General features: G+C 42.4%; 1 protein-coding gene across 1 annotated transcript; it reads right to left on the bottom strand.

Moving 5' to 3' along the window:
- Positions 1-256: 256 nt before the first annotated feature.
- On the bottom strand, positions 257-9,153 carry LOC124285708 (plasminogen-like). Its single transcript, XM_046721983.1, has 5 exons — positions 8,808-9,153; positions 5,368-5,690; positions 4,270-4,409; positions 1,839-2,134; positions 257-594 (listed from the first exon to the last, which is right to left on the bottom strand). The coding sequence occupies exons 1-5, from the start codon at positions 9,151-9,153 to the stop codon at positions 257-259; spliced, it is 1,443 nt and encodes a 480-aa protein (XP_046577939.1).
- Between the last annotated feature and the right edge of the window lie 2,743 nt (positions 9,154-11,896).

Genomic DNA, 11,896 nt, shown 5'->3' with positions numbered 1-11,896 from the left:
GTGTGTGTGTGTGTGTGTGTGTGTGTGTGTGTGTGTGTGTGTGTGTGTGTGTGTGTGTGTGCCAGCGTCCATGCACAAGTGCCTGTCCCAATCTTCCAAAACGACAAAGTTTTCATTTTATGACAAACACTTCTTTATTTAGAGTAATTATTTTATTAGATTGGCCAAATGTCAAAACATGTTTCGATATTCACTTTTCACTTTGAATTATCTTAAACATCCCTTATCTTATCGTTAAAGATGTTGTTGCAGAGGTTCAAGCAGCCGCAGGGCCAGCAGTTGTTGCAGCATTGGTGGTGGTAGCAGGACATCTGGGAATGTCACATCTCTCCCATCTGGTCTTGCCACTAGCAACGTAACACCATGCAAAACCCTCAGGTTTCAAGTTACCTCCCGAAGGATCACGGCAGTAGTTGGAAGCACCTGCATAGCCAGGACCGGCGTCTCCGTTGGTGATGGAAAAGTAGCTGTCGATGTAGCCATGTTTGTTTGGAGACTGTGATGACCATTTCTGACAGGCGCGGTTGTTTATGGTGACGGACGTTGTACCACTGTAGACGGCATTACCACCGACCATTGTGTAACACTCATTTGCTGTAAATGATAGTTAGTTCTTAAAAAAGTGCATCAAAACAGTACAAAATAGTCACATTCGGTTACGTCTCCACCTCCTAAGAGCGTAGCTTCTGGTAATGAAACCAAAGTCAAATTCTACAATGCGCTGTGTTTCTGGGTTGGCGATTGTCAAATTATTCTTGACAAATAGCTATACGATTCATAGTTAGGTTTATAGTTACGGGCATATTATAACTGGATCTTTCACAAATTGTCAATTAAACACTGGTCGAGACGTCCTGTCTGAGAACCGTGAGGCAATAAGTGAACACAATTAAATTATGCAGACATCACTTTTTCTTACTGTTCATATTACAACTATCAGTGTTATGAATAAGTGAGTGAGTAAGTGAGTTTAGGTTTTACGCCGCACTCAGCAATATTCCAGCAATATGGCGGAGGTATGTAAATAATCGAATCTGGACCAGACTATCCAGGGACCCACAGCATGAACATCAATCTACGCAATTGGGATACGATGACATGTGTCAACCCAGTCAGCGGGCCTGACCACCCGATCCCGTTAGTTGGTTCTTACGACAAACAGTGTTATGAAGAATCAAATGTATGCAATCTAGTAAATACGTCAATGATTAATTTCAAAGTACCTGGGATGAAACTATGTCAACCGTTGATTTATGAAACATAAATTATGCTGGGCCTCATCTGCCTAACATTTGCCATTGCCACTGACTTTCAACAATACCATCTTTCACCAATTACAAGAAGTGTGTCTTCTTAATCACTCAGGTCACAGACTGCTGTCAAGTCAAACAATCACCTCGGCAGCCAAGGTACAGGTTTTAGAAAACCTGTCCCCATTACAGACTCACTTTGATAATTTTTTACCATACTTTCTCTCAAAATCATTTAAAACAGACACTTGAATTGTTTTCCAACAGGGGACATGATACCTGCTGAATACACTTGAAAACCAATGAGCTTGTGTGTCACATGACTCAAAAGGCAACTGCCCGAGTGCATCATAGAGTACATGATTGATCTAACATAACCTGTTTAAAAAATTGCCGATATGAATCCTACAATTCTTACATGCAAAGTTGTCTTTTACATCCAAAACGCTATTTTCTAATGTATGAAGGAGAAAAAACTGACTGGAAAATAGATTCATTCTATAGATCAACAGATTCATACGAGATGTCATAAGGGAACTTCGAAAATTTCAATATAGAAATGGAGGCAAACTGTTTTGATTGGCTTACCAGATGCAGCAGCCGTTGCAGCAACAGTGGTGGTTACGGCAGCCGTTCTTGGTGGAGCGGGGGACGTTGTTGCAGCATTGGTGGTGGTGGCAGGACATCTGGGAATGTCACATCTCTCCCATCTGGTCTTGCCACTAGCAACGTAACACCATGCAAAACCCTCAGGTTTCAAGTCACCTCCCGAAGGATCACGGCAGTAGTTGGAAGCACCTGCATAGCCAGGACTGGCGTCTCCGTTGGTGACGGAGAAGTAGCTGTCGATGTAGCCATGTTTGTTTGGGAGACTGTGATGACCACTTCTGACAGGCGTGGTTGTTTATGGTGACGGACGTTGTACCACTGTAGACGGCATTACCACCGACCATTGTGTAACAATCATTTGCTGTAAATTATAGTTATTTCTTAAAGAGTGCATCAAAACAGTACAAAATTGTCATATTCGGTGTCCACGTCCTAAGAGCATAGATTCTGGGAATGAAACAAAAATCAAATCATTCAAAACGCTGTGTTTTCTTGGTTTCTGACTTGTCAAATGCAATTCTCCAGAAATAGCTATACGGTTCATATATCACGAAAGAAGTGACTTGCTTCGGGCGACAGATATTTGTTCATAGTTGGGGTTTATAATTACGGGCATATTATAACAGGATCTTTTCACAAATAGTCAATGAAGCATTTGTGGAACAATCGGTTGCAGCTGAAATTCACTTAAACTTCAATTATCTATAAGTTGGTAGTAGATTTCAAACACATATTCTCATTTTTGTAACTGAAGATTGAAAATATTTACCCCCACAAGTAAGTAACACAAACATGGTGATGGGAATTTGAAGGTCCTGTGTATGCTATACGTGCACCCAAAGGTCTTATGTTATGGTTGTTACAAGTAAAAGAAACACCTGTTGTGATGCAACCAAACACTATCTTCATTGTCTTGTAGATAAAGTGCCTTTGGGGGAATATACAAACTGTTACATCGCTACAGCGAGAGAAATTTTTCAATTTGGTCTTGGGTTTAATTTCATAAGCATATTATATCTCTGGTTATGCTTCAGGCCATGTTATATATATTAGTGGCGATACCAAGTATTTGCGATACTGTATCCTGCTCCACCAGATTTGGCGTCCTGAACGTATCAATATTCATATTTGACTACATATATCGCCATCGTGTTTAGTGATAAGTATCCCATGCAGCAAGATTTATAGTTTTCCTTGTGTTTGTAATGTGGGAGAGCGATGTAGTGGTATTCTATAATCTTGAAGGGTACGTTTTACCCAATTTCACATCAAATGTCAAAAGAACATAATGGATATAATATACATATTCCTTGTGAGGTTCATCACGTTGATGCCAATCTAACTAGAGTGTGTTGCTGAAAGTGACAATCTAAAAGTGCTGACAATATGGGCGAGTAGGGTTAGTGCTGGGATTGGACTGTTTATGACAATGATAGGGTACTCCATCTACATGAACAGTAGTGCTGTTGAGTGAGTGAGTATAGTTTTATGCTTTCTGGAAGACCACCAAGGCTTTACAAATAGCGCAAACCGAGCTCGGGGCCATGGCGAGTGCACAATCGAGAAGATGATTTGAGAGATGTACTGCACTCGCTCAAGAAGCATCGAACGGACTGCATGTATTGGACACGATGAATGATAATCCCTTAGAAGAACCCCAGCTTCAATTTACACTTCGGAAACTGTGAGGGCTGGACAAGGCCATGCAAACCATGCGTGGATCGATCGTCAATAACCTAGCCAAACTGGACGCAATCGACGAGCATATTGGTCATGAAAACAAACAAACTCAATGAAGCGGAGGACGAGTTCAGCCGCCATCGCATCGCAGAAAGATTACGCGACTTGGAAGACGAAAGATCGTCCCGATTAGAATTGGCTTCCACCAATAGAGAACCACTTCAATCCCATATTAGTCGCATTCGCAAAACCATCAACCGAGTCCTCAATAAAGACCCCAAGTTAGCCGAAAGGCTTAAGACATTATTTAGAGAACAGGGGATCACCATTGCTAGCATTTTGACCGCACTCGGGCTGATCGTATCGACTTTAGCCGTCACTCTGACCGATGGTGGTACCACTCTGAGCCCAACACCTAGCCTGACACCCGCCAAGCAACAAGAAAGGTGTGAAAGAATGGATTACAAAAAAACATTTAAAATCCCTGGGGCAAGCCCTCGCGAAATTGGCGGGGAAAGCCACAGAAGCCCTCCCATGTATCCTCGGTAGTATCATCTCCAAGTTATTAGGTCTCTTATCTAAACAGCAATGTGGCAGAGTCAAAACTCATGGGTGCTCATCGTCGCCGTGGCCAGTCTGCTGTTCGTCGGCACTAAGGACTTTTTAGCCATATACAACACAACCCGACTGTTATCCCACCGACCACCGAATCGAATTGCACAAAAAATACCACAGAGCTGTCAATGCTATCAACGGTGTGGACACAGTGCTTGTAACAGCCAGCATGGGGCTCGGTGTGGCTGGGGTCAGTTTATTGCCCATGATCAGCGCCACACTGATGGTGCTGGCTATGGAAATAGCACCTGGGACCTGAGGATTAGCGGGAATAGCTTTTGTATGTGTTTCATACCGATTGCAAAGGCAGATATTATAACACAACAGCATTTGTATTCTGGCCGAATCAATATTGAATATGATCGAGGATCATATCTCGACAGCGATCTCTGATAGTAAAATCTCCAAAGAAGAGTTTCGTTTGGTGATGTAGGAACTCACCAAATACCACAAGATAAAAGTAGAAATTCATACTAACACTCGTAAAACCATGGACGTTCTGCGCAGAAGAGAAAAAAGTCAAAGAGAACAGTGGAAACAACAAGCCCTTCAAGCCTTCCTCATCAAACCAAAGACATCATAAAAGAACAACACTGAATTGCTTTCTTGGTTCGTAATTTGTTTGTCTCTCAACATGATTCAAACATGCAAACGCAGTTTTCTGACAAAAAAAAAGTTTTGTAAAAGTTTTGTTAGCCAGCCTGACTCGAACTCTAACACACAGTACCCATTGTCCAGCACTTTATCATCACACTGTCAAGACTGCTGTGAGTGACATGGTGAATTTAAGCTATTTCTTGCTTCATATATGCCACTTACATTTGTTGCTTCGTTTATGACTGACTGACTGACTGAGTTAAGTTTTACGCCGCTTTTAGCAATATTCCAGCAATATCACGGCGGGGGACACCAGAAATGAGCTTAACACATTGTGCCCATGTGGGGAATCGAGCCCGGGTCTTCGGTGTGTCGAGCCAATGCTTTAACCACTAGGCTACCCCACCGCCCCTCGTTTATGAAAACACTAGATACACAATAATGGAATGTATGAAGGAGAAAGAATGACTGGAAAATATATTCATTCTATAGATGAACAGATTCATACGAGATGTCATAAGGGAAGTTCCAAAAATTCAACATAGAAATGGAGGCAAACTGTTTTGATTGGCTTACCAGATGTAGCAGCCGTTCTTGGTGGAGCAGGTCTCCTTACAGGGGCGGTTGTTGCAGCATTGGTGGTGGTAGCAGGACATCTGGGAATGTCACATCTCTCCCATCTGGTCTTGCCACTAGCAACGTAACACCATGCAAAACCCTCAGGTTTCAAGTTACCTCCCGAAGGATCACGGCAGTAGTTGGAAGCACCTGCATAGCCAGGACTGGCGTCTCCGTTGGTGACGGAGAAGTAGCTGTCGATGTAGCCATGTTTGTTTGGAGACTGTGATGACCACTTCTGACAGGCGTGGTTGTTTATGGTGACGGACGTTGTACCACTGTAGACGGCATTACCACCGACCATTGTGTAACAATCATTTGCTGTAAATTATAGTTATTTCTTAAAGAGTGCATCAAAACAGTACAAAATTGTCATATTCGGTGTCCACGTCCTAAGAGCATAGATTCTGGGAATGAAACAAAATCAAATCATTCAAAACGCTGTGTTTTCTTGGTTTCTGACTTGTCAAATGCATTCTCCAGAAATAGCTATACGGTTCATATATCACGAAAGAAGTGACTTGCTTCGGGCGACAGATATTTGTTCATAGTTGGGGTTTATAATTACGGGCATATTATAACAGGATCTTTTCACAAATAGTCAATGAAGCATTTGTGGAACAATCGGTTGCAGCTGAAATTCACTTAAACTTCAATTATCTATAAGTTGGTAGTAGATTTCAAACACATATTCTCATTTTTGTAACTGAAGATTGAAAATATTTACCCCTCCACAAGTAACACAAATATGGTGATGGGAATTTGAAGGTCCTGTGTATGCTATACGTGCACCCAGAGGTCTTATGTTATGGTTGTTACAAGTAAAAGAAACACCTGTTGTGATGCAACCAAAGACTATCTTCATTGTCTTGTAGATAAAGTGCCTTTGGGGGAATATACAAACTGTTACATCGCTACAGCGAGAGAAATTTTTCAATTTGGTCTTGGGTTTAATTTCATAAGCATATTATATCTCTGGTTATGCTTCAGACCATGTTATATATATTAGTGGCGATACCAAGTATTTGCGATACTGTATCCTGCTCCACCAGATTTGGCGTCCTGAACGTATCAATATTCATATTTGACTACATATATCGCCATCGTGTTTAGTGATAAGTATCCCATGCAGCAAGATTTATAGTTTTCCTTGTGTTTGTAATGTGGGAGAGCGATGTAGTGGTATTCTATAATCTTGAAGGGTACGTTTTACCCAATTTCACATCAAATGTCAAAAGAACATAATGGATATAATATACATATTCCTTGTGAGGTTCATCACGTTGATGCCAATCTAACTAGAGTGTGTTGCTGAAAGTGACAATCTAAAAGTGCTGACAATATGGGCGAGTAGGGTTAGTGCTGGGATTGGACTGTTTATGACAATGATAGGGTACTCCATCTACATGAACATGTTACTCGCGTTTGCTGTTGAGTGAGTGAGTATAGTTTTATGCTTTCTGGAAGACCACCAAGGCTTTACAAATAGCGCAAACCGAGCTCGGGGCCATGGCGAGTGCACTCAATCGAGAAGATGATTTGAGAGATGTACTGCACTCGCTCAAGAAGCATCGAACGGACTGCATGTATTGGACACGATGAATGATAATCCCTTAGAAGAACCCCAGCTTCAATTTACACTTCGGAAACTGTGAGGGCTGGACAAGGCCATGCAAACCATGCGTGGATCGATCGTCAATAACCTAGCCAAACTGGACGCAATCGACGAGCATATTGGTCATGAAAACAAACAAACTCAATGAAGCGGAGGACGAGTTCAGCCGCCATCGCATCGCAGAAAGATTACGCGACTTGGAAGACGAAAGATCGTCCCGATTAGAATTGGCTTCCACCAATAGAGAACCACTTCAATCCCATATTAGTCGCATTCGCAAAACCATCAACCGAGTCCTCAATAAAGACCCCAAGTTAGCCGAAAGGCTTAAGACATTATTTAGAGAACAGGGGATCACCATTGCTAGCATTTTGACCGCACTCGGGCTGATCGTATCGACTTTAGCCGTCACTCTGACCGATGGTGGTACCACTCTGAGCCCAACACCTAGCCTGACACCCGCCAAGCAACAAGAAAGGTGTGAAAGAATGGATTACAAAAAAACATTTAAAATCCCTGGGGCAAGCCCTCGCGAAATTGGCGGGGAAAGCCGCAGAAGCCCTCCCATGTATCCTCGGTAGTATCATCTCCAAGTTATTAGGTCTCTTATCTAAACAGCAATGTGGCAGAGTCAAAACTCATGGGTGCTCATCGTCGCCGTGGCCAGTCTGCTGTTCGTCGGCACTAAGGACTTTTTTTAGCCATATACAACACAACCCGACTGTTATCCCACCGACCACCGAATCGAATTGCACAAAAAATACCACAGAGCTGTCAATGCTATCAACGGTGTGGACACAGTGCTTGTAACAGCCAGCATGGGGCTCGGTGTGGCTGGGGTCAGTTTATTGCCCATGATCAGCGCCACACTGATGGTGCTGGCTATGGAAATAGCACCTGGGACCTGAGGATTAGCGGGAATAGCTTTTGTATGTGTTTCATACCGATTGCAAAGGCAGATATTATAACACAACAGCATTTGTATTCTGGCCGAATCAATATTGAATATGATCGAGGATCATATCTCGACAGCGATCTCTGATAGTAAAATCTCCAAAGAAGAGTTTCGTTTGGTGATGTAGGAACTCACCAAATACCACAAGATAAAAGTAGAAATTCATACTAACACTCGTAAAACCATGGACGTTCTGCGCAGAAGAGAAAAAAAGTCAAAGAGAACAGTGGAAACAACAAGCCCTTCAAGCCTTCCTCATCAAACCAAAGACATCATAAAAGAACAACACTGAATTGCTTTCTTGGTTCGTAATTTGTTTGTCTCTCAACATGATTCAAACATGCAAACGCAGTTTTCTGACAAAAAAAAAGTTTTGTAAAAGTTTTGTTAGCCAGCCTGACTCGAACTCTAACACACAGTACCCATTGTCCAGCACTTTATCATCACACTGTCAAGACTGCTGTGAGTGACATGGTGAATTTAAGCTATTTCTTGCTTCATATATGCCACTTACATTTGTTGCTTCGTTTATGACTGACTGACTGACTGAGTTAAGTTTTACGCCGCTTTTAGCAATATTCCAGCAATATCACGGCGGGGGACACCAGAAATGAGCTTAACACATTGTGCCCATGTGGGGAATCGAAACCGGGTCTTCGGTGTGTCGAGCCAATGCTTTAACCACTAGGCTACCCCACCGCCCCTCGTTTATGAAAACACTAGATACACAATAATGGAATGTATGAAGGAGAAAGAATGACTGGAAAATATATTCATTCTATAGATGAACAGATTCATACGAGATGTCATAAGGGAAGTTCCAAAAATTCAACATAGAAATGGAGGCAAACTGTTTTGATTGGCTTACCAGATGTAGCAGCCGTTCTTGGTGGAGCAGGTCTCCTTACAGGGGCGGTTGTTGCAGCATTGGTGGTGGTAGCAGGACATCTGGGAATGTCACATCTCTCCCATCTGGTCTTGCCACTAGCAACGTAACACCATGCAAAACCCTCAGGTTTCAAGTTACCTCCCGAAGGATCACGGCAGTAGTTGGAAGCACCTGCATAGCCAGGACTGGCGTCTCCGTTGGTGACGGAGAAGTAGCTGTCGATGTAGCCATGTTTGTTTGGAGACTGTGATGACCACTTCTGACAGGCGTGGTTGTTTATGGTGACGGACGTTGTACCACTGTAGACGGCATTACCACCGACCATTGTGTAACAATCATTTGCTGTAAATTATAGTTATTTCTTAAAGAGTGCATCAAAACAGTACAAAATTGTCATATTCGGTGTCCACGTCCTAAGAGCATAGATTCTGGGAATGAAACAAAAATCAAATCATTCAAAACGCTGTGTTTTCTTGGTTTCTGACTTGTCAAATGCATTCTCCAGAAATAGCTATACGGTTCATATATCACGAAAGAAGTGACTTGCTTCGGGCGACAGATATTTGTTCATAGTTGGGGTTTATAATTACGGGCATATTATAACAGGATCTTTTCACAAATAGTCAATGAAGCATTTGTGGAACAATTGGTTGCAGCTGAAATTCACTTAAAATTCAATTATCTATAAGTTGGTAGTAGATTTCAAACACATATTCTCATTTTGTAACTGAAGATTGAAAATATTTACCCCTCCACAAGTAACACAAATATGGTGATGGGAATTTGAAGGTCCTGTGTATGCTATACGTGCACCCAGAGGTCTTATGTTATGGTTGTTACAAGTAAAAGAAACACCTGTTGTGATGCAACCAAACACTATCTTCATTGTCTTGTAGATAAAGTGCCTTTGGGGGAATATACAAACTGTTACATCGCTACAGCGAGAGAAATTTTTCAATTTGGTCTTGGGTTTAATTTCATAAGCATATTATATCTCTGGTTATGCTTCAGACCATGTTATATATATTAGTGGCGATACCAAGTATTTGCGATACTGTATCCTGCTCCACCAGATTTGGCGTCCTGAACGTATCAATATTCATATTTGACTACATATATCGCCATCGTGTTTAGTGATAAGTATCCCATGCAGCAAGATTTATAGTTTTCCTTGTGTTTGTAATGTGGGAGAGCGATGTAGTGGTATTCTATAATCTTGAAGGGTAGATGCGTTTACCCAATTTCACATCAAATGTCAAAAGAACATAATGGATATAATATACATATTCCTTGTGAGGTTCATCACGTTGATGCCAATCTAACTAGAGTGTGTTGCTGAAAGTGACAATCTAAAAGTGCTGACAATATGGGCGAGTAGGGTTAGTGCTGGGATTGGACTGTTTATGACAATGATAGGGTACTCCATCTACATGAACATGTTACTCGCGTTTGCTGTTGAGTGAGTGAGTATAGTTTTATGCTTTCTGGAAGACCACCAAGGCTTTACAAATAGCGCAAACCGAGCTCGGGGCCATGGCGAGTGCACTCAATCGAGAAGATGATTTGAGAGATGTACTGCACTCGCTCAAGAAGCATTGAACGGACTGCATGTATTGGACACGATGAATTATAATCCCTTAGAAGAACCCCAGCTTCAATTTACACTTCGGAAACTGTGAGGGCTGGACAAGGCCATGCAAACCATGCGTGGATCGATCGTCAATAACCTAGCCAAACTGGACGCAATCGACGAGCATATTGGTCATGAAAACAAACAAACTCAATGAAGCGGAGGACGAGTTCAGCCGCCATCGCATCGCAGAAAGATTACGCGACTTGGAAGACGAAAGATCGTCCCGATTAGAATTGGCTTCCACCAATAGAGAACCACTTCAATCCCATATTAGTCGCATTCGCAAAACCATCAACCGAGTCCTCAATAAAGACCCCAAGTTAGCCGAAAGGCTTAAGACATTATTTAGAGAACAGGGGATCACCATTGCCAGCATTTTGACCGCACTCGGGCTGATCGTATCGACTTTAGCCGTCACTCTGACCGATGGTGGTACCACTCTGAGCCCAACACCTAGCCTGACACCCGCCAAGCAACAAGAAAGGTGTGAAAGAATGGATTACAAAAAACATTTAAAATCCCTGGGGCAAGCCCTCGCGAAATTGGCGGGGAAAGCCGCAGAAGCCCTCCCATGTATCCTCGGTAGTATCATCTCCAAGTTATTAGGTCTCTTATCTAAACAGCAATGTGGCAGAGTCAAAACTCATGGGTGCTCATCGTCGCCGTGGCCAGTCTGCTGTTCGTCGGCACTAAGGACTTTTTAGCCATATACAACTCAACCCGACTGTTATCCCACGGACCACCAAATCGAATTGCACAAAAAAATACCACAGAGCTGTCAATGCTATCAACGGTGTGGACACAGTGCTTGTAACAGCCAGCATGGGGCTCGGTGTGGCTGGGGTCAGTTTATTGCCCATGATCAGCGCCACACTGATGGTGCTGGCTATGGAAATAGCACCTGGGACCTGAGGATTAGCGGGAATAGCTTTCGTGTATGTGTTTCATACCGATTGCAAAGGCAGATATTATAACACAACAGCATTTGCATTCTGGCCGAATCAATATTGAATATGATCGAGGATCATATCTCGACAGCGATCTCTGATAGTAAAATCTCCAAAGAAGAGTTTCGTTTGGTGATGTAGGAACTCACCAAATACCACAAGATAAAAGTAGAAATTCATACTAACACTCGTAAAACCATGGACGTTCTGCGCAGAAGAGAAAAAAAGTCAAAGAGAACAGTGGAAACAACAAGCCCTTCAAGCCTTCCTCATCAAACCAAAGACATCATAAAAGAACAACACTGAATTGCTTTCTTGGTTCGTAATTTGTTTGTCTCTCAACATGATTCAAACATGCAAACGCAGTTTTCTGACAAAAAAAAAGTTTTGTAAAAGTTTTGTTAGCCAGCCTGACTCGAACTCTAACACACAGTACCCATTGTCCAGCACTTTATCATCACACTGTCAAGACTGCTGTGAGTGACATG

Source organism: Haliotis rubra, unplaced genomic scaffold, assembly GCF_003918875.1.
Source record: "Haliotis rubra isolate DU_JTF1 unplaced genomic scaffold, ASM391887v1 Scf367, whole genome shotgun sequence".
NCBI lineage: Eukaryota > Metazoa > Mollusca > Gastropoda > Lepetellida > Haliotidae > Haliotis > Haliotis rubra.
The sequence above is the reverse complement of the archived record's forward strand: the minus strand, read 5'-3'. Positions and strand labels throughout refer to the sequence as shown.

Excerpts from the sequence above, each read along its gene's own strand:
- LOC124285708 (XM_046721983.1), bottom strand. The coding sequence starts at position 9,153 with ATGGTCGGTGGTAATGCCGTCTACAGTGGTACAACGTCCGTCACCATA. Across the intron at positions 4,410-5,367 it reads ATGCTGCAACAACCGCCCCT|GTCCCAGGTGCTATTTCCAT; the intron begins GTAAGGAGACCT and ends GCTAATCCTCAG. Across the intron at positions 595-1,838 it reads TGCAACGGCTGCTGCATCTG|CAAATGAGTGTTACACAATG; the intron begins GTAAGCCAATCA and ends TATCATTTACAG.